The 27,089-nt window shown below is 41.4% G+C and overlaps 1 protein-coding gene across 1 annotated transcript in view; it reads left to right on the forward strand.

Annotated features, from left to right (window-relative positions):
• ANO2 (anoctamin 2) overlaps positions 1-27,089 on the forward strand; it is a 307,459-nt gene that overhangs the window by 48,302 nt on the left and 232,068 nt on the right. The window contains exon 3 of the mRNA XM_050965225.1: positions 11,132-11,230. Within this exon, the coding sequence (XP_050821182.1) occupies positions 11,132-11,230 (99 nt within the window). The remainder of the gene's footprint in view (positions 1-11,131; positions 11,231-27,089) is intronic.

Raw genomic sequence — 27,089 nt, forward strand, 5'->3', positions numbered from 1 at the left:
CCTTTTCCATCTCGTGCTTTCACTAAAGTAGGATCATCAGCTGGGGTAAACTGCCGCAACTCCCTTGACTTCAGTGGAACTATGCTGATTTGCATTAGCTGCAAACCTTTGTCTTGCAAGATTGTTGTTTTGCTAAATTGTCATTGCTGTATCTTTTTTGTGGGGGATTTAGGGTATAAATCCAGAATAAACATTCAGTTCTCATCAGGTGGTCTTCTGTGAAAGAATCAGGAATCTATTTCCTCAGAAAATCAGTCAGGTCTAATCTAATTCACCTATGCATAGGTACTTCAATAAATATCATAAATACTAAGACCCATCCCTTCTCTAAGGATGGTAGACTCAGTAGTCCAGTTTTCAGCATTTGTACTTGGGTTTGCTGCAGCTCATTTTCATTCTGAAGTGCACTATTATATTTTATCCTCTTGTTTGTTGAAGGATACCAGCTGTTTAGATTTCCTGTATCATCTTCCTTTGACAGTCACTTTGTGTTCAACGCTGCATTCTCAGTGCAACCTCTTCTCCAACATTTACTTTGTAGGTGTATTGGATGAATTCCGCAGGAATGGTAGCTATGTCATGGAGGAGTACTTGAAAGGGATGTGTAGAGTTAGCTGTTTCATTCAATAGTTTTCTGTTCCTTGTTTACATATGCCATTTTTTAACTGGTGATAATGGGAATGGGAGAATAAAATAAATAGGGCATCAAGACTGTCGCAGTGGGCAGAACATTAGGGAGTGAGAAACATACATCAGTTTGTGTAAATTGTCGCTCTATTGAAGTCAAGATCTGAGATGCAAACTTCACGTCTTGTGACATAATGTTGAGCAATTAAAACAAAACATAATAGCTATCTAAAATGGAGGAAGCCTAGCTCTACCTTAATTGAATGGATTTGTACTCAACAACTATACATTAGTACTGTATAAGATGCCTTACTGGAGGACAAGATTGATTGTAGTTGATTAGGATTGGGATTATTTTTAAGAAGTTGATGAGTAGCAAATATTATTTGCATTATGGTATCAGCTAGTGTTGGGGCCATTATGATAGGCACTATACAAACACACAACAGAGGGAGTCCCCAAAGAGGTCTAAATAATCTCAGCAGCGTATGGATTTTGGATATGAATCCACCTATTACTAACACTATGAAAAGGAATGACAAGAAGTGAAAGCTCTTTCACTGGAGGTGTTCAAAAGGAACCATCCATTTCTCTTGAATGGCTTAGACACAATAAATCTTGCCTCTTGGCAGGGGATTAGACTAGATGACCTTTGCAGTCTCTTCTAACCCTCTGGTTTTATGATTCTGTGAAACTTCTTGGGCAACGGGAGAAGGGTTGTGCTAGCACTATGGAGGGAAAACAGAAGAGAGCCTGATGAGCAGAAGAGAACTATAACTCCTCTGTGAGGTAGGGCAGTGCTATTATCCCCATAGTATAAATGGGAACTGAGACAAAGTAGCTTGCCGAAAGTCACACGGGAAGTCTGTGGCAGAGCAGAGAATTAATTCTGGGTGTCTTGAGTCCCGGGTTAGCGCCCTATCCACTTGGACATCCTTCATCCCTATCATATCATCACTGTTGGTATCCAATATTTGTGGTAAATTGTTTTTGTATTTTTTTATAAATAGAAGGATTGTTAAAATGCTGATACTGGTACAGATATAGGTTCTCACAATACCTTTGGCATGGTATTTTATCACTTCCAATCCCTGTCTGAATCTGGCAATGCAATGCCCTGCTAAAATGCAGTGGTGATGATTGTATCCAAGCCCTCAGTGTTTTTAGTTCAATAATTAAATGCCATATGTGATTAGTTACTTCAGCAGTAGTGAGAAATTTATATTAATTTATTAGCAGTATCGCAGCACACTCATCCTCACTTCAGTTTCAGTTTTCCAGTGTTGGATTCAAGTATATAGAATTTAACTTGAGCAACTGCATTTGCAAACATGACTGATATGCTTGGTGTCTGGGTGAATCATTGTGGATGGCAAGATGATTGTTTTTGCTGAACCATGGAAACTTGTACACTGGACCCTTTAGCTGTTGCTTTTCCGAAGTAGCTACTATCACATATATCAGCTAAGACTGGCCAATCATATTGTGTGAAGCCATTGCAAACTTTGATCTACCACTTACTATGTGTGTCTGCTATTTACTGATATTTAATATTGTTTTCACAGGAAGACAAAATGTGTAAGGACTCAGTTGTTACACGCTTAATAACTCAAAGTCGCACCTTAGTTCATATATGCAATATAATGGGCTACTTGCTGTAACTTTGGCTACGTTTACACTATGGGCTAGAGGTGTGATTTCCTAGCTTATGTAGACCCGCTCATGCAAGCACTCATCAAGCTAGCATGCTATGCTAAAAATAGTAGTGTAGCTGCAGTGACATGCATTGAAGTAGTGGCAGCATGGGTCTGCACCATGATCACAAACCCCACAGGTATGTACTTGGGGTGGTGCTACTGCTGCTGCCTACCGTGCTACTGTGGCTACGCTACTGTTTTTAGGATGCCAGCTTGATGAGTGCTAGTGCCAGGATATCTATGTGATCTGGGAATCACACCCTCAGCTCTAATTGTAGACATAGCCTAAAGTTGTGAGATTCTGGTTCTAAATTTGAAAATGATATAGCTGGGCTATGTAAGGAGGAAATATACATGTGTCAGGCCTTATTCTATGTAATGCATTTTGATGCAACAGAGTAGAGTTATTCCAATGAGCACAAGCAAGACTGGCATTGCCCTAAAGCTGATGGATAATATGGAAGATAAATAGTATTTAAGTAGTTCCTATTCAGCTTCCCCCCCACTCCCATCATGGTTATTTTGCTTCTGATGGCATACACAGTGCAGATCTGTTTCTTTGAATGAGTATGTTAAAATACTAGTATATCTAAAGAGTTCAATTCCATTAAAAGTGGACAAGTGATTCCATGTTGATGAAATTATGTGAAGCAACAGTTACTCAAATTCTCCAGCCAGACATGAATTCTGTGGGTGCAGAATTGCCAACAGCAACAGGTTAACACTTCCACAAATGTGCTGGAGAATTTACTAACATCGGTAAATTAATTACTTGACACTGCTCCCTAAATTGTGACTAACAGACGTAAAGTCCTCAAATGGATAGGATAGCATAATGATATAATAATGATATAATTCAAAGGGGAGTTGTATAAATAAGTGGTTGAGAAAGAAGCATCTTAGGCAGTTCATGCTGACTAGAGAATGGAAGCAGTTGGTTCACTTAGTGAAGCAAAATAGATAAGTCAACAATGACAACAGGCAAATCATTGAGCTAGTGTGATTCTTAACCCTTTCCATACCATGACCCTGTAGAACAACAGAGATGCTTCAGGAGCTTCTTCCCATTTAGACATAAAGAGAGAAAGCATGATTGCAATTCCCCGTTGACATATTAGCCATCTCCCTGAAGGTCAGAGTTGAAAGCCCATGAGCTAGACGAACTATAATGAAGTACTATATTTATGTAATACTGTCCTGTAAGCTCACAAATATGTGCTGGTTTGTGGCTGGACAAATGTAATAGCTAAAGGTGATTGGAAAACGGTTCCCCCCTCCCACCCCATGAAAAATGAAAATGTTTCTGTGGAAAATTTCAGCATTATGTCAAAAATAAAAAATCAAAACTCAAAAATCTTTCAATTTTCAGTTAAATGAACACATTTTCAAGGAAAACAGACACCTTCAATGAACTGTAGTTAAAATTTTTAAAAATGGAACTTTTAAAACCATCCTTAATAATAGCTTTGTATGAAATCTATGAAATACCATTGCATAAATTACAACCAAAGAAAGTTACAGTATTCATTGCAATCCATCAAAGAGGCTGCAGAGTCCTGCTTCAAATCTTTAAGAAAAGTCAATAGATTGAAAGAAACATTTGAGAAGTTTTTTTCTTAATGTGTGGATTGAAAAGTAAAACAGAGCCTCCAGATTTTGTTCCACTTGATTTTAATGGTGATTTCTCTTACTGAAGTGGAAAGGTACAATGCCAGTTTGCAAAATACTTTGGCACCTCAAAGTGCCTTCCTAGTTCAGTAAGAGAAGCAGACACCATCAGTGAAATGTAGTTGACAATAAAAATAATTTGAGTCAACTAACACAGATTTGTTGCTTTGCTGATCATTTTTTGTCAAATGTATATTCCATACCACAAAATTCTTTGATAGAGTTTCAAAAGTGGACGTTTTTCAATAGATTAGTTTTGAATAGTTCAGAACTCATCTATTGAAAAACGTCCACTCTTGAAACCTAATCAAAGAATTTTGTGGTATGGAATATACATTTGACAAAAAAAGATCAGCGAAGCAACAAATCTGTTTGTCATCTGCACAACAATATTTAAAGTCATTGGAGTAATAAAATCAGACAGCGCAAAGATATAGACAGAGAAGAATGCAGTGCCAAGAACTCAAATCCCGTGGGACATCAGCTGTAAGCAAAAAGGACTTGCCTAAGAGCTTCTCTGTTAGTGTATGAATTGTTGGACAAAAATAATCCTCGCCAGCACAGAGCAGAGGTGGTAAGATCCAGATGAGAGTCAAGTATTTTCAATAAACAATGGTAATTGAGAGTATTAAAAGCAGAAAACAGAGTACCTCGTAGTAGCAAATATAAACTTGTACTCAGAAACAAATGTACCGTAAACATCTTAAAAGATTAATCACATCATACTCTAAAGTACAGTGGAATTAAGGGTTCCAGTAGTCAGTTCTAAACCCACACTGGAAATTAGGAAAGCACATTCTAATTTGTGATAATGTCTGCAGCAGAAGAACCTGCTCAGGAATGATTCAGTTAAACCGAACTTCTCCAATGTGTATCTAACTCAAAAATAATAATAGCAGCAAAAGGGAGGAGGGAAGAATGACTAAATGGAAAGGCTTGAAAAATAGTGCAGATGTAAGCCTCATTGAAAGAAGTTTAGCTAGGATAGCATTTTGTTTTAGCAGTTCACTGGAAGGCTAGGTGATTTGTCCCCTGAGAGAGTGCTCATGAGAGATCAATTTCATGGTCTGATACATTCCTCTTCCTATTATACAAGAGTACTGGTGAGAATGTGCTAATTGTAAATTCCTTGGGACTCCTCCTCTTGGGTTGGGGAAATGTAGGAAGATGTGGGAAACATGATTCTTATAATCCCAGACCAAATATGCAGCACTCTTTTATGCTGTAAGTTTTGTTTACCATCCAACAAGAATCACCTGTTGCTGTTTTCTCCTCTTTATTGAATTTGTATTAAGTCTTTATTAAAATGATCTCAGTTTCCTATTGTGGGGCATTTTCTATATGTTAGCTGTGATTCCTTAGCATCTGATATCACTTCATGCAGTGTACGACTTTCCAACATATTTCTGCTCTAATACAAAAAGGTCATATCCTTCATCTGGTCTTTCCTCTTGGTCTATCTGTGACTGGTTTTCTCTCCAATCTATGCAGTCATAGGAGCCTGAGTTGGAAAAGACCTATTAGATCATACAGTTCTCCTTCTTGCCAATGCAGGATATAGTCCCCCAGATAGAGGACATAGGAGATATTAAACTGATGCCTTGCTTTGTTTTAGCCAAGAGGCTAAGAGAAGGCCTCTGGATCGTTACTGATTGACATTTAAACTCTCATCTGTTGTTAATTTTTCAGCAAATTATTATCCAGAACATCTGCTCATGCCCAGCAAAATTTTGCTTCCTACTCTTAAAGCTGACTTCCCCTGTGGACTGGTGAGAAATGTTACTAAAACCAGGCATTCTACAATTCACTCTAGTGTTTTGGATAATGTTGTTCCATTGCAGAAATGTAAACTGAAACCAGTGTTTGGATCTTCATGGTTTGCCTCACAGCTGAGGGCCCTGAGAGCAAAATATTGGCATAAAGAATGGAAAGCCTTTGGGGCTTCCCTTTGTGTTTATTTGGAAATATTGTCTAATGTTCAACAGACATTTGATGTGGTCTACAAGAGCGCCTTAACATTCATAAAGTATACAAAAGATGGTAATACAGTTGCTCTTCAAACTTCTGAAACCAATAGGATGGGATTCGAATTTATTTTAGATACTTTAATTTGTATCAATTGTATCTTAAATTGACTAGGATATTAAACAATGTAATACTAAACAATACAATTACCAAGTTAAAATAAGTGAATGCATCCTGGCCAAAGGGGGAGAATAATTTTGAATTAAAAGCAAGTGTAAATGTGCTCTAAAAGACTTTCAGACTGAGAAGTTACTAGATCACGGGCCCTGGTTATCATCAGAGACTTTAATCACCCTGATATCTGCTGAGAGAGCAATAGAGTGGTGCACAGACAAACCAGGAAGTTTTTGGAAAGTGTAGGGGACGATTTCCTGGTACAAGTACTGGAGGAACCAACTAGGGGCAGAGCTCTTCTTGACCTGCTGCTCACAAACAGGGAAGAATTAGTATGGGAAACAAAAGTGGATGAGAACCTGGAAGGCAGTGACCATGAGATGGTCAAGTTCAGGATCCTGACAAAATGAAGAAAAGAGAGCAGCAGAATATGGACCCTGGACTTCAGAAAAGCAGACTTCAACTTCCTCAGGGAACTGATGGGCAGGATTCCCTGGGAGAATAACATGAGGAGAAAGGAGTCCAGGAGAGCTGGCCGTATTTTAAAGAATTCTTATTGAGGTTGCAGGAACAAACCATCCCGATGTGTCGAAAGAATAGTAAATATGGCAGGTGACCAGCTTGGCTTAACGGTGAAATCCTTTCTGATCTTAAACGCACAAAAAAAAGCTTACAAGAAGTGGAAGATTGGACAAATGACCAGGAAGGAGTATAAAAATATTGCTCAGGCATACAGGAGTGAAATCAGTAAGGCCAAATCATCCTTGGAGTTGCAGGAACAAAGGATGTGAAGGGTAATAAGAAGAGTTTCTTCAGGTATGTTAGCAACAAGAAGAAGGTCAGGGAAAGTGTGGACCTCTTACAAAATCGGGGAGGCAACCTCGTGACAGAGGATGTGGAAAAAGCTAATGTACTCAATGCTTTTTTTGCCTCTGTCTTCATGAACAAGGTCAGCTCCCAGACTACTGCACTGGGCAGCACAATAAGGAGAGGAGGTGACCAGCTCTCTGTGGAGAAAGAAGTGATTCAGGACTGTTTAGAAAAGCTAGATGAGCACAAGTCCATGGGCCGGATGCACTGCATCCGAGGGTGCTAAAGGAGTTGGCTGATAAGATTGCAGAGCCACTGGCTATTATCTTTAAAAACTCATGGCAATCAGGGTAGGTCCCGGATGACTGGAAAAAGGCTAATGTAGTGCCCATCTTTGAAAAAGGGAAGGAGTATCTGGAGAACTACAGGCCAGTCAGCCTCACCTCAGTCCCTGGAAAAATCATGGAGCAGGTCCTCAGGGAATCAAATCTGAAGCACTTAGAGGGGAGGAAAGTGATCAGGAACATCAAAATGGATTCACCAAGGGCAAGTCATACCTGACTAACCTAATTGCCTTTTATGATGAGATAACTGGCTCTGTGGATGAGGGGAAAGCAGTGAACATGTTATTCCTTGACTTTCGCAATTTTTTGATACAGTCACCCACAGTATTCTTGCCGGCAAGTTAAAGAAGTATGGGCTGGATGAATGGACTCTAAGGTGGATAGAAAGCTTGCTAGATCATTGGGCTCACCAGGTAGTGATCAATGACTCCATGTCTAGTTGACAGCCAATATCAAGCAGAGTGCACCAAGGATCAGTCCTCGGGCCGGTTTTGTTCAATATCTTCATTAATGATCAGGAGGATGGCGTGGACTGCACTCTCAGCAAGTTTGCAGATGACACTAAATTGGGAGGAGTGGTAGATATGCTGGAGGGTAGGGATAGCATACAGAGGGACCTAGAAAAATTAGAGGATTGGGCCAAAAGAAGTCTGATGAGGATCAACAAGGACAAGTGCAGAGTCCTGCATTTAGGATGAAGGAATCCAATCCCATGCATTGCTACAGACTAGGGACCGAATGGCTAGGCAGCAGTTCTGCAGAAAAGGATCTAGTGGTTACACTGGACAAGAAGCTAGATATGAGTCAACAGTGTGCCCTGGTTGCCAAGAAGACTAATGGCATTTTGGGCTGTATCGGTAGGGGCATTGCCAGCAGATTGAGGGACTTGATCATTCCCCTCTATTCGACATTGGTGAGGCCTAATCTGGAGTATTGTGTCCAGTTTTGGGCCCCACACTACAAGAAGGATGTGGAAAAATTGGAAAAAGTCCAGCAGAGGGCAACAGAAATTATTAGGGAGCACATGACTTATGAGGAGAGGCTGAGGAAACTGGGATTGTTTAGTCTGCAGAAGAGAAGGATGTGGAGAGATTTGATAGCTGCTTTCAGCTACCTGAAAGGGGGTTCCAAAGAGAATGGATCTAGACTAGGGTGGGCAAACTTTTTGGCCTGAGCTCTGAATTGGGTTTCATAAATTGTATGGCGGGCTGGTTAGGGGAAGGGTTTGTGGCCCAGCCCCCACCTCCTATCTGCCCCCAGCTCATGACTACTGCCCCATCCAACCCTCCTTGTTCTCTGACGGCCCCTCTGAGACCCCTGCCCCATCCACCACCCCCTGCTCCCTGTCTCCTGACTGCTCCATCCAGCCCCTTCTCTCATTCCTGACAGCCCCCCCTGTGACCTCTGCCCCATCCAATCACCTCTTCTCCCTGTCCCTTGACTGCCCCCGGAACTCTTGGCCTTGACTTCCCCCTGCTGCCCATCCAACCCCCTCTCCTTTCTGACTGCCCCCTCGGGACTGCTGCCCCCATTCAACCCCCTGTTCCTCTCCCATCCACTCCAACCCCTATCCAAACCCCTGCCCCCTGACCACCACCCCAAATGCCCCTGCCCTCTATCCAACCCCCCCGCCTCCCTTACCATGCTGCCTGGTGCACCGGTGGCTGGCGCAGTACAGCCGCGCCACCCGGCTGGATCCAGGCCATGCCGTTGCCACCCCAATGCAGCACAGAGCACTGGGTCAGGCCCCGGCTTTGCAGCTGTGTTGCCCCAGGAGCTCACAGCCCCACTGCCCAAAGCATTGTGCCGGCGGTGGGGTAAGCTGAGGTGGCGGGGGAGGGAGGAGAGCGGGGGAGGGGGGACAGCAGGGGAGGGGCCAAGGGCAAGCCTCTTGGGCCATGAGCTCGGGGGCCAGGCAGGACAGTCCCGCAGCTGTAGTTTTCCCACCTCTGATCTAGACTGTTCTCGGTGGTACCAGATGACAGAACAAGGAGTAATGGACTCAAGTTGCACTGGGGGAGGTTTAGGTTGGATATTAGGAAAAACGTTTTCACTAGGAGTGTGGTGAAGCACTGGAATGGGTTATCTAGGGAGGTGGTGGAATCTCCTTCCTTAGAGGTTTTTAAGGTCAGGCTTGACGAAGCCCTGGCTGGCATGATTGAGGATTGGTCCTGCTTTGAGCAGGGGGCTGGACTAGATGACCTCCTTCAGTCCCTTCCAACCCTGATATTCTATGACTCAATGATTCTATGAAGAAATATTTAATAAAGCTAGCTAAAACATTGATGTTGAAATTGTTTTTCAAGGGAAAATTGAGTTTTTGACCCAGTGAACTTTTTTGTGAAAACTCTCTGCTTTTCACAGACATTTTTGAATTTTCATTGAACCTCCCCCGCCAAAACAAAAAAAAAAAACCAAAAACTAAAAAGGATTTGTTTTTTGACTGAAAACCTTTGGTTTTTCAACAAAAAGTCAAAATTTCCACACAAAACATATCAACCACACACTTTCAAGATCTAGGTGTCCTACACACACCTATCACAACATGTGGTGTAACTCATCCAGTGCACTAAATGCCTAATAACAATTACGTGGGTAAAACCAGACAATCTCTACACTTTCAAATGAACTCTTACAGAAAAATAATGAAAGACAAGAACTCCATATCAGCCATGGGCGAAAACTTTTCACAAGACAATCACTCCATATCTGACCTCTCAGTCCCTGTCCTCAAAGTAAACCTGCACAACACATTCAAAAGACAAACCTGGGAGCTTAAATCTGTAACTTTGCTAGACATTAAATATCATGGTCTTAGTAAAGACACTGGATTTATGGCTTATTACAACAATTTGTAACCCACTAACCCCTCTTCTGCCCCAATTTTGTCCTATAACTGCAGAGGTATTAAAGGAACATTTCACCTTAAATAGTCACTTAGAATATATCTCAACTACTTATGCTAGACAAACAATCTGTTCCACCTTGTATTTAACTGTGACACTCTGAGTATCTTTCCCAGAACTGAAGAAGAACTCTCTGTTGCTTGAAAGCTGGTTTCTTACAACAGATGTTGATCCCATAAAAGATATTACCTCATCCACCTAGTCTCACAGGAAGAAAAACTTATTTTCTGACCAGCTCTCACATTTATGTTGAACCTTCATTGTTATAAGATGTAGTTTATGAGTAGAAATTATTCCGATTACAGTTTATCCAATAGGTGATGTCTAATGGGTAAGAGTTTACACTTATTTCCTCTTGCAACTACATCATCTGTAGGAAGGAAGAGGAAGTGGAGAAAGGTTGCAACCAGCTACCTGCCGCTTGAGTGCTTATCAAACGCTAAGGGTAGGATTTTCAAAATAGTTCAGCACTTGCTGATCTCTGCTCCCATTGGAGGGAGTTTTATCACTGACTTCAGTGGGAGAAGAGTTAAGCCAGGAGTTGTGTTCTGGTACTATTTCTAAAAGTTATGACTCTTTCTTAGGGTTCTTCCTAACTTTCACTATAGCTTCATGACTACAGAGCTGTCCTACAGTCATAAATGTTAGTTGACACTTACTGTAAATACACCACTTGTATGATTAGTAATACCATAAGTTAGGAAATGGTGCACTGCTGTTGTGTAAAGAAAATAAAAGGTACTTCTGGTGAGACAATGTGTTATGCTGTCATTTATACTCCTCCAGTAATGTGATAGCAGCTGTACAGTAATAGTATTTCATATTGTAGTCAGCTGCTTCTGCTTTGTGTGATGTACAAGAGGTTTTTGACACTTTGAAATCTTGCAGCTGTACTTTCCTTACTGAAAGATATAATTTTTGCTTTTTTTTTCTGTTTCAGAATAAAAGCCATGGACTGAGCTTTGTGCGGATACACGCACCTTGGAATGTGCTTAGTCGAGAAGCAGAATTTCTTAAAATAAAAATGCCCACTAAAAAGGTAAGAACTGTCCCACTTCTATGAACTAGCAGTATTATGCAGAGAAAAACATTATGGGCCTGATTCTCCTCTTACACCAGTATAAATCAGGAGTAACTTCACTGAGGCCAGTGGAGTTACGAAAGTGTCAAACCAGTGTAAGTAGGAGATCTGGTTTTTTTAGTTCATTCTATTAATTATTTTAATACCATTTAATATTCATTATTAGACTTAAAGGGGGATTTTCCTTGAATTTTGATGGGAAGGGGGTACCAAATTCTCTGAAGCATCTTTGAAAAATCGCATACATAAGTATTAAAGGCTATATTAAGCAGGAACAATCTTCTTTCATTTGTGGTCAATGCTTTTATCTCTGGTCAAGCTGTTTATTCAAGAGGCTTTGTCAGGCCCCAGAACTACTATCATGCAGTTTGTTTATTAATTATTATAATTATTACTAGGAATTATTTACATTGTGTCCGTTCTAAAAGGTCTCAGTAGGACCTCACTGTGCTGGGTTCTGTGCAAATACAGAAAAGAGAAAAATCTCTGCATTGAAGTGTTGTCAGTCAAAGACAAAAATGATCAGATTTTCAAACTTGTGTTGCAGCCACATTGGTTTTAGACTACTAGAGAGACAAGGTGTGTGAGATAATATCTTTTATTGGACCAACTTCTGTTTCTGAGAGAGACAAGCTTTCAAGCTTACACAGAGCTCTTCTTCAGGTCTGGGAAAAGTAATCTGAGTGTCACAGCTAAATACCAGGTGGAACAGATTGATTAGCTCTTTCATCAACAGAAGTTGGTTCAGTAAAAGATATTACCTCACTCATCTCGTCTCTCAGATTTTAAAAGGCATTTTGTGTCTAAAGACCTTTGAAAATCTGTTCAAAAGGCCTAGTCTAGAGAAGGATTTTAAAGTATCCTGTTAGATGAAGATACTTAGCTCAGTTTAGACTTTCTAAACTTTAGTTGAGACAAAGTAATTGTACTTCAGCACATCCTAAACTGATTGCATTGAAGCCTAGTGATGAGGCTAGACTATGGCTCAACTTGCTAAGATTGAGCTAACAGTGTTAACTGTGTCTACGCTGGTAGTGAGTAGAGTTTTCAATTGAGTTAAACTAGCTAAATTGAGGTAACTCATGTGAGAAAAGCACCTTCCCCCCCCACCAGTCTAGACAAGGCCAAACAAAGGAAGGATAGGGGATGGAGACTAACATACAAGCAAAAATGAGTCTGGAGAAGAATTGGCAAAGTTTTGATAATGATAGTATTGTTTTTGTTTTTTTTTTAAAGAGGGGATAGAGGTAGGGAGTAGAAAAAAAAGAAAAGAAGGGAAAGAGCTTGTCACCTGTCTAGCCATTATCAGCAGGCTGGGATTTGTAGACATCATGGAAGAGATGAGTTCTAAGGAGACATTTGAAGGAGGATAAGGTAGTAGCTGTTGGGATTTTATTGGGAATTTTCCCTATGCATAAGGTCCAGTGTGGAAGAAAGCACGGCAGTGTTAAGACAGAAGCTGGCTGGTAGGTGTTAAGTGCTGGGAATGCTGGCAAAGATTTTGCTGCTGTTGACACCAGTGACTCCAGATTTTGCCCTGGTATAATGAAAACAACGGCATGTTTTTTGTTCTTTCCTGTCCTGGCATTTACAGAGAAGATTCAGAGCTTTCACTGCAGGTGTTGAACTGCAGGATGTTGACTTTGGAGACCAAACCTCTGAACTTGTCATCCTGCTGTCATTTAAATATAGTGTAACTCTCCTGTAATCAGTGGAGCTGCTCCTGATTTAAGTTAGTGATTCTACTCGGCAACTTTTGTTTTCCTTTGATGTTAGCTGAATCGCAGAAGCGGGAGCAGTTGTCATAATTGGTAATTTTTCAGTTTATTTGTTTTAGCCAGTATTGGTTTATCTAGTCTTCAAATCCCAGAATATTTCTTCTTTCTCAGTAACTGTTGCCATCTATAAGGATCAGAATAAGTGTACGGTCTGTTATTCAGTTAGGGAGTTGTTAAGCTTGGTCAGAGGATAAAAGGAACTGGGAATTATGATAGTTTTCTTCTTACCTGCTCTTCTATTTTTGGTGTGCTTTCAGTCTCACTCAGAGGTCACTCAAATTGCATAAGCATCTTTGGACAAGTGACACAATGACAGTAAATTAAACTATCTGATACTATTTGGCAAAAATTAAGGTTGGCTTCAATTCTATGGGTAAAATCTCTTTAAAATAATAAAAGATTATGAAGGATAGAAATTCAGTAAAGTTTGAGTTCAGGGATGTTCAGACAACGACACGAAAGTTAAAGTGACTATCTTTGTAATAATATGTAGTTTGCTGTTGTGTGTATGCATGTGTGCACACTTACTTCATATTCAGCTCCATGGATTTTTATCTTCACACCTATAGAAACTTTGTGTGATATCTAGTGCCAGTTGCTCCTGTTGATCAGCAGGGTGTTGACCCTGAGGAACAATTCCCTGAATTCATGATCATGTTGCCATTTTCACTGGCTGGGCATACCCAGATCTCCCATGGATGTTAGTAGAAGTTATGTGCTCAGAATGAACAAGATGTTGGCATTTAACCCCAAGCCTTAAGCAGGGGACACTACAGAGCTGCACTTCCCCAGGAGAGAAATAGGGGGAAATTGTGCTTCAAACAGACAGGCAAAATATCCCCAGTTCTGCTTGCTGTACATGGGAGTGTGGATTTAGCACCAGCCAGTAGATTGGTACAGAATCACCAGCCCTGTCCTCTTTTCAGCATCCTGCTGTTGTGCTGAAAGGGACAAAAGAATGGACCTTCTATTCCTGCTAGAGACCAGAGACACATCAATAATACCTAATGAAGGAGTAGGCAACCTATGGCACATGTGCCGGAGGCGGCATGCGAGCTGATTTTCAGTGGAACTCACACTGCCCCGGTCCTGGCCATCAGTCCGGGGGGGACTCTGCATTTTAATTTAATTTTAAAGGAAGCTTCTTAAACGTTTTTAAAAACCTTATTTACTTTATATACAACAATATTTGGTTATATATTATAGACTTATAGAAAGAGCAGGGTCCCAAACCAAAGCCAGCAGGGGCTGATTTGTCCCGGGCCCTGCACCTGTCCAGGGACAGCCCGGTTGGCAGAGCATTCCACAGCGTTCACAGCATGCCATGCCAGCTCAAGCAAAACAAGGCAGCCGCAAAACCCAGCTGTAAACCTTACTTCTCATGGTGTGTCTGCATGCTCAATATGGAACTGCAGATACATGCACTTGCAAAAGTACCAGAAGCATGCCAAGCTGCAAATAAGGACAACAATGTGAAATCAACAGGCCCTGCCCCAAATTTCTTGCTAATAATGAAATTACTGTTCACAATTCATCCAGTTACGTGTTTGACCCTGTCATAAACAGATAGTTCAGGGTTAATAGAACAGGAGTACTTCATGTCTCTTTTGCCTGTAAAGGCTTAACAAGTTCAGTGAGCCTGGCTGTCATGTGACCAGAGGACCAATCAGGGGACAGGATACTTTCAAATCTTGAGGAAGGGAAGTTTTTTTGTGTGCTGTTAGTGTTTGGTGGTTGTTCTCTCTGGGTTCTGAGATTGACCAGATGTGCAACCAGGTTTCTCTCCAATCTCTCTGATACAGTATCTTATATGTCCAGAATATTAAGTAATAAGTAGATAAGGCAAGTTAGGCTTATGTTTGTTTTCTTTATTTGCAAATGTGTATTTGGCTGGGAGGAGTTCAAATTTGTATTTTGCTGAAAGGATTTTAATTTGTACTTGTATACTTAGACTGGGAGGGTATTCCCAGTGTCTATAGCTGAAAGATCCTGTAATATATTCCATCTTAAATTTACAAAGATAATTTTTACTGTTTTTTCTTTCTTTAATTAAAAGCTTTTCTTGTTAAGAACCTGATTGTTTTTTTATTCTGTTGTGAGACCCAGGGGACGGTGTCTGGATCCACCAGGGAATTGGTGGGGAGAAAGGAGGGAAGGGGGGAGAGAGAGGTTAATTTTCTCTCTGTGTTAGGATTACTTTCTGTCTCAGGGAGAGTCTGGGAGGGGGAAAGAGAAGGAGGGGGGAAGGTGAATTTTCCTCTCTGTTTTAAGATTCAAGGAGTTTGAATCACAGTAATCTTCCAGGGTAACCCAGGGAGGGGAAGCCTGGGAGAGGCAATGGTGAGGGAAAGGGTTTACTTTCCTTGTGTTAAGATCCAGAGAGTCTGGGTCTTGGGGTTCCCCGGGCAAGGTTTTGGGGGGACCAGAGTGTACCAGGCACTGGAATTCCTGGTTGGTGGCAGCGCTACAAGTACTAATCTGGTAATTGAGCTTAGAGGAATTCATGCTGGTACCCCATCTTTTGGACGCTAAGGTTCGGAGTGGGGAATTATACCATGACAGACCCAGTTAGATCTTTACTTGCCCACTGGAGGCCCGTGAATGATCAGAATCTTTTCCTGCCACAACACAGACACAGTCACTGAATAGTGTCCAAAGCTCAACTTCCACCTGGGACTTAACTTGAATGTTAACTTTAACAACAACAAAACTTACCCTCACCCTCCTTCCCCACAGCCTAAGCTTCCTCCTGAGCTTGGCTTTTTTCCCTAAGTTTTCTCCCAGCGCAGTCTTTCTGTTCCTACCCCTATTTTCCTCTATTTCAAAGAAATACTCAAATCCTTTTTATAAGCCTGAGGTGGCATTAACTGGATCTGGTCTGGTGAGTCAGCAGAAATAACACCATGTTCCTAGCACCTGACATCAGAGTGAGTCAGCAAAAGCAACTATACATTCTTAGGAAAGGTCTTAGCACTTGACACCCAGTTGCAGACATGGCAGCCTCAGCTCTAAAGGAGGATATGTGTGTCATTCTTCTTGCACTAAATTGATACCTGGTAGGTAGTTTACTCTTTTTGTGCAGGAAGAATGGTCTTGACCTGGCAATTAGATCACTAAGATCATGTACTTAGGGTCTAATAATAAGAATTTCTTCTGTAATCTGGTAGCACCTCAGCTGGAAGTGACAGAAGAGAGAGACCTTGGTGTGTGGGTTGATCACTGCTTGACTATAAACCACCAATATGATGTGGCTGTGAAAAAGGCATATGCGATCTAGGATGTATCAAGCGAGGCATTTCCAGTAGAGCTAGAGAAGTATTAATGCTATTGTACCAGGCACTGATAAAACCACAGTCATTTGGAGTACAGTGTACAGTTCTGGTCACCCATATTCAAAAAAGAGGAATTCAAACTGGAACAGGTGCAGAGAAGAACTGTTAGGATGATCAAGAGAATGGAGGGTACATTTTATGAGAGGAGACTAGAAGAACTTGGCTTGTTTAGTCAAGCAAAGTGAAGTCTGAGAGGGGATATGATTGCTGTCTATAAATACTAGGGTAACCAGATAGCAAGTGTGAGAAATCGGGATGGGTGTGGGAGGGTAATAGGAGCCTATCTAAGAAAAAGCCCCAAATATCTGGACTGTCCCTATAAAATCGGGATTACTGGTCACCCTAATAAATTTATAAGGAGTGTAAATACCAGAGAGTGTACAAGAATGGGTATAAACTGAGCATTTAACAAATTCAGTCCAGAAATTAGAAGGTTTCTAACCATGAGAAGGATGAGGCTCTGGAACAGGCTCCAGATAGGAGTTGTGGAGGCAAACAACACACTTAGTGTTAGGACAGAGCTGGACAAATGTATGAGTGTGAATGTGTAACCCATGCCTGCTTGGTGTGAGGTTCTGTCCCTCTCTAGTAGCACCCAGCTCAGCTAGAGATTAATAAGTCTGCTGAAGCCTTGGTTAAGAGCGAGGTGGCTTTTACTTCATGCAGTAGAAGATCATGCACTAAGCTTCAGAGGTTTTAGGTTTGAACCTACCTGCTGATGACCGGAGTTCGTCAGTTTTACAGTTGTATGACGGGATTGCTTATGACGGTAGAGGGCAAGCTTAGCAGCCTTGGGGCTTAATTCTGTTCCCCCAGCTACTTGCAGGGGTCAGAAACGGAGTCCCACTTCCCATCAATTTATTCTTTTTTTTTTTTTTTAAATCTCCTTTTTCTGAAGCGTCAGGTATGGCCATCGCTGGAGATGAGACATTGAGTGGAGTGGGCAAGGGCTCTGAGGTGTCACCAAGCATTCTCTCTCTCAGATGCTGGGCTGGCTGGGTCTTGCTCACAAACTCAGGCTCAAACTGATCACTATTGTGAAGCTGAGAATGAATTTCTCACCAGGTCAGCTTGGCAGTGACCTTAGGGTTTTGTTTTGTTTTGTTTTTTCCCCCTTGCTCTGCAGTGTGTAGGTGCAGGTCACTTGCCAGGATTGTCTGGATATTTCTCAATCATTTTCCATTGCAAAGCCTCAGGCGCTGGTGTACTAGGTTCTTCCCACTCTCTGTGTCACTCAGCAGTCCAGTCTCCTTTGGGCTAGTGTCGGTTGTTGCATGTACTGTGCGGATGCTGGGTAGTGCTGATGGCCTGTGAGATACAGGAGGTCAGACTAGATGATTTGGTAGTCCATTCAGGCCTTAAACTCTATGACTCATTAGGTAAAGAAAATAATGTCAAAATTATAAGCTCCTTGTGACGGGGACTCCTTTTTTGTTGTGTGGATTGTTGGAAATACAGTGACATTCTGGCCTATAATTTTCGTCTGTAGGTGCTACCACAATATGAATAAATAATAGCAATCAGCAGATCTGGGCAAATAAATGTTTTATTTTTTTGTGGTTTTTTTTGGTTAACTGGCAGTTCTGAAAATAAATAAATGGAGGTTCAGGTCAAACTGAATTGGAAAATTGTAACACTTAAGAATCAAATAAATCTGTTTTAGTTCAAAAAAACATGTTGTTTGATACAAAATAGTTTGTTTTCAGGCATTTTTTTAAGGGCTATATTAATTAAATGACTGATGGTAATACCACTGCTGTCTTCTTATGTGACTGTAAAGTGCCACTACGCATGATTATTCATAGTCAGTGGGCCAGAAAGCATGAGTGTGAGAATGACTCTGGAGCCTGGTGGTCAGGGCACTCATTTAGGATGCAGGAGGTCCAAGCCCAAGTCCCTGCTCCAGTGACTATTTAATTATTTATACAAAGTGGAACAACTTCAGCTAGAGAGACTGAGAGAGACTCAACCCAGAATGTCCCAGAGCTCTGGGATTGATGTACTCTTCTGGGCAGGGCCGGATTGTGACATTCTGTGGCCTAAACTATCTACAGTATAAGAGGCCCCAAAGCATCAAAAAATGAATTTATTATTTTTGCAGAAAGGACGTTAAATATATAAACACGAAAGCTTTTTATTTGCATATATACAAAGGAGAAGTTGTAAAATTAGAATAACTAAAACACATCTTGCAATATGCTTGTTTGCATTATAAAATAGTTTCAAATTAACATATTTTCGTCTGATTTCGTCTAGTAGATATGAAAACTTTTATCTACAGCAACACAAAAGCAGTTACAGTTACACAGGCCAGCTTACTTAATGGAAGCAGTACTGCCTGCAGTATGTCTGTTTGCACATTACTTTAATTTTTACACTGAAATGTAAAACATTTTCTTTCAAAATTTTTGGAGAGCAAAGTCATTGATGATGTCCTTAAATTATAAGCTATGGAATGCTTGGGGCAGATGGCTTTTCTTGCAGCATTGTTGCCCGCAGTTCACTCTTGATACATTTCAGTTGAGAAAATGACCTTTCTCCTGAGCAGTTTGTTGCCATTAGACTTAAAAAAAACAAAAACAAAAAAAACCCTGCCCCCCAAAATGGAAAAAAAATTAGTTTTATATTATAAATATTAAAATTTAGATATCTATACAACAAACAATAATATTTTTATCTATCTATCTATGCCGAAAACCTGTATTATTTTACCAGGATATTGTGAGAAAGTTAGTGCTAGTCTGTCTATGTTCTCACAGGAAAACAAGAGAGGATATATAATTTTTTTTCACACCATGAATAAGGAAAATTATCCTTCTTTTCATAATAATGAATGAAAAATCATTTGATTAATTTTATAAGGGAAATACAAAATTTATCCAGACTATGTATAAATATATATTTACAAATGTTTATTCCAATTTAATTTTTGCTACAAAACAATGAATTGTTGGGATTTTTCTTTTGCCATACTATAAAAATAAAATTTATTATGGATATGATACATGATTTATAAGTCTATATAAGAATTTTTACATAACATACTACTTATAATAAAATATTATCTTCCGTGCCGCAAACCTGCTGAGCAGAAAATCCCAGTCATTTTTCTAGGCAGACATCACTCTTCGCATTCACTTCTCTACCCTCTGTCTCCCCCAGGACCACTAATTAATCTCGAGTAAACATCTCGGACACACAGAGTGACAACAAGCTATACATGCGAAAGAGAAGAAGAATTTACCAGAAAAAAGACTAGTAATCTCTAGACAGGCATTGAGAAAGTGGGGAAAAACTAGCCTATATTCAAGCAAGTTATAATGAATATTTAATAGCCTATAAATCATATATGCACATAGTTTGAAATAACTTACTCACTCAGTACTCAGAATATATATATATCTTCCTTCACTTCTCTCAGAACCCTGTATTTATCCTTTCATCAGCACTCTCTGATATTTACTGTGAAGGTTCTCAAAATTGATGGAGGGCAGCCAACACAAATTTATCCTCTTCAAGATCCATTCAACCCAAGTCCATAAATCCATAACATACACAATTGTACGTATGTACAGATCAAAAGAAGAAAGAACTCACTAACAGTTAAGAAAATGACAAACAGGAGCGAAGGCACTATACGACTGAGCGTGCTAGATTGTAAACAAAAGATTGGCTATTACTAGCCAAGGGGGAATGCTATACATAATGTCACTCCTGGGACAAGTCCAATACAAGTAGGATTGCTTCACGACACTGCTGTCTCTGACCTCACATTTTTCCCAAATTTATCGGCAATGAGATTATTTATTTATTTAAGTTATTAAGTCACGGTTGGAATTTCACCAGTAGTACCTGGCCACCAAAAGACTGCTTTAGGAGACTGATAGCAGACTTAGTTGTAGAATTACTAATTTTACAAGTGCAATTATCATTTTTTCTCAGCCCTGGCCTCCCGCCTGTCAATTATGAACAATTAGTGAAGGATAAGGGTAAGGTAAGGGTATTTGTGTAGCTGTGTATATTTTTGTCATATTTGAACAAAAATGACTGTATTTGGAGAGAATCTTCTTTTTGCCATATCTCTTTTATTTATCAATTGATTCTGATAAAATTTGAAATGGAGTCAGTGTTTTCTTTTTTAGAGACCCCTCATATTGTGAGGTCCTAAGCTGTATCTTAGTTTATGCATTAATCCAGCCCTGCTTCTGGGGTATGAAGGGAACATCTATTCAAATCCCTTCTCCACATTGGGCAGAATGGGAAATTGAACCTGTCTCGCATATCCCAGGTGAGTGCCCTAACCACTTAAGGCATGTCTACACTAGAAACATAAGTTGCCCTATGTAAGGTCAACTTAACAACCACTGCAGTAGTTACTGTGGTAGTTCATATCCACACTACCCTCCTTCTGGCGGTGGTGTGCTTCCTCACCAGGAGCACTTCCACTGATTTTAAGAGGAGCAGTGTTGGGGGCGCTGGGAGCCTGGGCTCTCAGTTCCACATGCAGCTTTCCACCGGTAGACTAGCTGCGGTAGGGAGTGGGGAGCTGGCGGCGGGGAGCCGCAGGGGGTACTGTGAGATGTGGATGCACCCAGGCTCCTGGCGGAGGGGAGCAGGGACCTGAGATCCAGGGGGGCAGCCAGATTGAAGGCGGTGGGGATTGAGAAGTTGAGAGCCTCCAGGCAGTTTCAGGGCTCCCCATGGGGAGTGGTGAGCCAGGAACTTGTGGTCAGCAGCCTAGTGGAGAGCAGCAAGCTGGGCAGGCACAGCCCAGATTGGATTGGGGAGCCTGGGCAGCAGCTGGGCTGGGAGCTGGGAATGGAGACCCGAGGGGCAGCTGGGCTCCGAGCGGGGAATGGGGTAGGCACAGCTTGGCTGGGAGCAAAGAATCCGAGGGGGCAACCGGGCTCTAGTTGGAGTTCCCCACCCACCGCAGTGACAGCATGACAAGAATGACAGCCAACAGACAATGTAAGACACTGCGTCACCCTAACTACACTGACATAAGCCCTGCACCTCTCATGGAGGTGGAGTTATAATGTCAATGGATTAATGCAATTACATGGGCAGGAGCAAGGCTGTAGTATATACATTAACATAATTAGATTGATGTAAGTGGCTGCATGTCAACCTAACTGTAAAGTGTAGACCAAGCCTGGGCTAAATGATATAAAGCAGGTACCACCTCCTTCTCTGCCCATTTTTTGAATGGTGCCTAAGTCCTAAAACACGTTTTTTGCCAAAAAAAAAAATTTTTGATGAATTTGTGTCAAGTCCATGAATAGCTTCCAATTAAACAAAACCGCATTTTTTAACAAATAAACTATTTGAAAAATTTCACCTAGCTCCAGTAATTAATTGTCTAGTATCTGCATTTCTGCAGGGAGGCAGGCTAGGCTTGGGCATTTAACTGGTCCAAAAATAATTGGTCAATTGATCAGTCAACTATTGATCAAACAATGTCAAAAACAGATAAATATTTTAAAGTACAAGTCATTGAAACAGTGAAAACAAAACAAAAAAGCAAGACTTTATGATCTCCAGTAGGCTTAGCCTTGGATAGAGCCTTATGCTTAATTACAAAAAGTAAGTTACTTAACGGAGTTACTTTAATGCAAAAAAATGTGCAACACAATGAAATGAAATTCTGCCCCCTGCCCCCGAAAATGGTATCATAATGCAATCTAGAAGGTAGGCTGCCATCTCCCCCAGGGCATTTTTGCTGGAATATTTGACAGGATTTTACTGTGCTCCAATAGGTGGTCATTTGAAAAGTCAATCATCATTATTAGACTGGTGAATTGACAGGCTTGCCAAGCCTAAAACTGTCAAAATCATGTTCAAGTATCAGTCTTTGAAGACTAAGCACTATAAACTACCCTCCTGTGGCCCACGCCAACATGCACACACGATGCAAAGTTATTGCCCTCCTGTCTGTTACAGATACACACAAGCAGTTTCCCCATCCATGAATACACATATATCACAGTCACTCCATATCTAAATATGCCCATTCTTTATATAATGCAGTCCCAAACATCAGTGGCTTGGTTGTGAAAGGGGACAATGAAGATCGATGCCTAAAAGTAGAGGAAACAAATATGCAGTTAGTATGACATTCTGGAATGCAAAGGAGACCAGTGAGGGTCTCCGTCAGCCTCACAATGCTTTGCTGCTGTAGCTCCCATCGGGGCCGCTCACAAACAGCGTGCAGGTCACACCCTGAGTGTCTGTGTGTAGCTGCAGCCTGCCAGCCACACTGTCATAAACGGATAGTTAAGAGTTAATAGAACAGAAGTACTTCATGTCTCTTTTGCCTGTAAAGGGTTAACAAGATTAGTAAGCCTGTCTGTCACCTGACCAGAGGACCAATCAGGGGACAGGATACTTTCAAAACTTGAGGGAGGAAAGTTTTTGTGTGCGTTGTTAGTGTTTGGTGGTTGTTCACTCTGGGGGCTCAGAGGGACCAGATGTGCAACCAGGTTTCTCTCCAATCTCTCTGATACAGTCTCTTATATGTCCAGAATAGTAAGTACTAGGTAGATAAAGCGAGTTAGGCTTATGTTTGTTTTCTTTATTTGCAAATATGTATTTGGCTGGGAGGAGTTCAAATGTGTATTTGGCTGGAAGGAGTTCAAATTTGTATTTTGCTGAAAGGATTTTAATTTGTACTTGTATACTTAGGCTGGGAGGGTATTCCCAGTGTCTATAGCTGAAAGACCCTGTACCAATTCCATTTTAAATTTACGAAGATAATTCTTACTGTTTTTTCTTTCTTTTATTAAAAGCTTTTTCTTGTTTAAGAACCTGATTGTTTTTTTATTCTGGTGAGACCCCAGGGGACGGTGTCTGGATCCACCAGGGAATTGGTGGGGAGAAAGGAGGGAAGGGAGAGAGAGAGGTTAATTTTCTCTCTGTGTTAGGATTACTTTCTGTCTCAGGGAGAGTCTGGGAGGGGGAGAGAGAAGGAGGGTGGGAGATGAATTTTCCTCTCTGTTTTAAGATTCAAGGAGTTTGAATCACAGTGATCTTCCAGGGTAACCCAGGGAGGGGAAGCCTGGGAGAGGCAACGGTGAGAGAAAGGGTTTACTTTCCTTGTGTTAAGATCCAGAGGGTCTGGGTCTTGGGGTTCCCCGGGCAAGGTTTTGGGGGGATCAGAGTGTACTAGGCGCTGGAATTCCTGGTTGGTGGCAGCGCTACAAGTACTAATCTGGTAATTGAGCTTAGAGGAATTCATGCTGGTACCCCATATTTTGAACGCTAAGGTTCAGAGTGGGGATTTATACCATGACACACACATCAATAACACTCTGGCTTCCACCAACTTTGGTTACCACTTGCAGGGGAGCCCAACACACTCCCAGTCCCAGATTTCCCCCCCACAATGTATGTTCTGCACTGTCCAGCCCTCTCCTAGACAGTCTGCTACATTAAATGGAGTTACCCAAACAATTCACATCATTGAATTAGTTTTACTTAAAGAATCAAACAAGTTTATTTACTTACAAAGAGAGACATTTTGAATGAGCAGAAGTATAAGGCAATAAAGTCAGAAATGATTACAAGAGCAATGCAGATTATATGCTTCCTAGTACTAAAATTTAACCAAGTAGACTTGGTTCAAGTTGGAAACCTTACCGTATGTTTCCAGTAATATTCCTCACCAACTTCAGGCCAGGATCGGCTCCCAAAATCCAAAGGCTGTTTCTTTTGTCTTCTTGGGTGAAAGACAGAGGCTATGTCTACTCTAAGTTTATGTTGGCATAACTTCTGTTGCTGAGGGGCATGAATAAACCACCACTCTGAGCAACATAAGTTACACTGACATAAGCACCAGTGCAGACAGTGCTATGTTGTTGGTGGGGGAAGTTCTCCCTTCATAGCTACTGCCTCTTGCTCACAGGGGCTGGAGTAATTAAGCCAAAGGGAGAGCTCTCTCTATCTCCTGTTGGCTTAGAGTGACTACATTAGGGAGCTTTCAGTGGCACAGCTGCACTGCTGTAAACTCTATAGCAGGGGTGGCCAACCTGTACCTCTGCAGCCACATGAGGCTCCTCAGAAGTTAATATGTGGCTCCTTGTATAGGCATTGACTCTGGGGCTGGAGCTACAGATGCCAACTTTCCAGTGTGCTGGGGGGTGCTCACTGATCAACCCCTGGCTCTGCCACAGGCCCTGCCCCCGCACCACCCCTTCCCACCTCCTCCTCTGAGCCTGCCGTGCCCTCGCTCCTATCTCCTCCTTCAGAGCCTCCTGGACGTCAGGAAATAGGTGATTGGGAGGTGCTGGGAAGGAGGGGGAGGTACTGATTGGTGGGGCTGCTGGTGTGTGGGAGGCACTGGGAGCAGCTGACGTATTACTGTGGCTCTTTGGCAATGTACATTGGTAAATTCTGGCTCCTTCTCAGGCTCAGGTTGGCCACCTCTGCTCTATAGTGTAGCTGTACCCAAAGAGGTGGCTATACAGCGGTACCTTGGGATGATTTTGTCCTTCCCTTTGACAGCACAGTGACCTTTTGAAATGCATTTTCCTGAGGGTTACCCCTACCTAAAGTTCACTCCCACTGTGTGGAGGGAGACAAGAAGTCTGGTGGTGAAATTGGTTCCATGCTGTTGTTTGCTAAAATGTTATTTGTTCCTGCTCTGCTTCCTTGCCAAAGAATGGCCACTTGCTAGGTGATTGCCCATCAACTTTGATGACACCTGATTAGAGGCATCAGCTTGTCCTTTGTCTTTGAGAAACAGGTTTACCCACTCACCAGACTTGCCTGGTAAACACACCTCATTCATGATTTCAACTTATGCTCATACTTTTATATATAATGTTGCGACATACATTTCACAATGATATTACTGACCAGCGAGTTGTTAGTTTTCAAATGATACCTCACAAGGCGTGTTTTGCACAAAGATTACTACAGTGATGTGTGGAGAGTGAATCAGGCACTTAATCAATCACAGTCACTAGCTGAATGAAATGGAATCTGTAAGATAGAGATGTCTAGTTTTCTTTTGTGTGCTGCCTCTTGGGCTGCCTGTTCTCTTTGGAAGGCTGCCAGTTTCATGCTTTCTTCCTTTTCTTTCATCTCCATCTCTTTTTGTTTTATTTCCAGTTCCTGTTTGTGTTTTTCCATCTCTCGCCTGTGTTCAGCTTCTTTGATTTGTTCTTTGGCCTCAATTTTTGCCTTAGAAGTCATGGTTCCTGTTTTCTTGTGTTGGGGTGCCCTCCGGTGTTTATCTTCTGAACTGCAGGTTCTCTGTTGCCTCCTGAAGTCTGCCTAGCAACAGTGCCTTTAGCTAATTTTCAATGTTAAGTAAACCTGAAAAACCACTTTATTTGCATTCATATAGTGCTGGTAATGACTCTCAATGGGAGTGCTATTGTGTGACAAAAGACCCTCAACAGTCTCTTAATGGCTTCTCGCTTAACATGCAAGCCACAAACTGCCAGAGAGAGCAGAAAAAAAAATTCTCTCTGGTTCCCTTTTAAAACCAACTGTTTCTCTCTGCTAAAAAGCCCTTAGCAGAGAAGAGAAAAATATAATATTTCTACTGGCTTCTGGATTCTGTCTATATCCCACCTGCTGCCACTCATGTCATAACCTTAGTCCCAGATTTGGACCTTAGCGTCCAAAATATGGGGGTTAGCATGAAAACCTCCAAGCTTAGTTACCAGCTTGGACCTGGTACCTGCTGCCACCACCCAAAAAATTAGAGTGTTTTGGGGCACTCTGGTCCCCCTGAAAAACCTTCCCTGGGGACCCCAAGACCCAAATCCCTTGAGTCTCAAAACAGAGGGAAATAATCCTTTTTCCCTTCCCCCCTCCAGGTGCTCCTGGAGAGATACACAGACACAAGCTCTGTGAATCCAAACAGAGTGATTCCCCCTCTCTGTTCCCAATCCTGGAAACAAAAAGTACTTTCCTATTCCCCCAGAGGGAATGCAAAATCAGGCTAGCAAATCCAACACACAGATCTCCCCGATTTCTTCCTCCCACCAATTCCCTGGTGAGTACAGACTCAATTTTCCTGAAGTAAAGAAAAACTCCAACAGGTCTTAAAAGAAAGCTTTATATAAAAAGAAAGAAAAATACATACAAATGGTCTCTCTGTATTAAGATGATACAATACAGGGTCAATTGCTTAAAAGAATATTGAATAAACAGCCTTATTCAAAAAGAATACAAATTAAAGCACTCCAGCACTTATATTCATGCAAATACCAAAAAAAAGAAACCATATAACTTACTATCTGATCTCTTTGTCCTTACACTTAGAAACAGAAGACTAGAAAGTAGAAACTACTTCTCCAAAGCTCAGAGAAAGCAGGCAGACAGACAAAAGACTCAGACACTAAATTCCCTCTACCCAAAGTTGAAAAAATCCGGTTTCCTGATTGGTCCTCTGGTCAGGTGCTTCAGGTGAAAGAGACATTAACCCTTAGCTATCTGTTTATGACAAGAGACGATGAACCGCTGTATTTAGCTTAGAGTAAAAGGGTGTACCATTGGAAGAATCTGGAACATGTCTAGTAGTTATGTGAATGATGGGTAAATTGGTCAGAAAAGAAGTCTATGTGAGTGTAAATGGTAAAGTAGCATAACTTACACTGCCTGCTTTATTGTAGGTCTGGTCTACACTAGGGAGTTAGGTCGACGACGCGAGATAGCTTACATCAACCTAATTAACTGCTCTGCTATGCCAACTGA

Source organism: Gopherus flavomarginatus, chromosome 1, assembly GCF_025201925.1.
Source record: "Gopherus flavomarginatus isolate rGopFla2 chromosome 1, rGopFla2.mat.asm, whole genome shotgun sequence".
Classification (NCBI taxonomy): domain Eukaryota; kingdom Metazoa; phylum Chordata; order Testudines; family Testudinidae; genus Gopherus; species Gopherus flavomarginatus.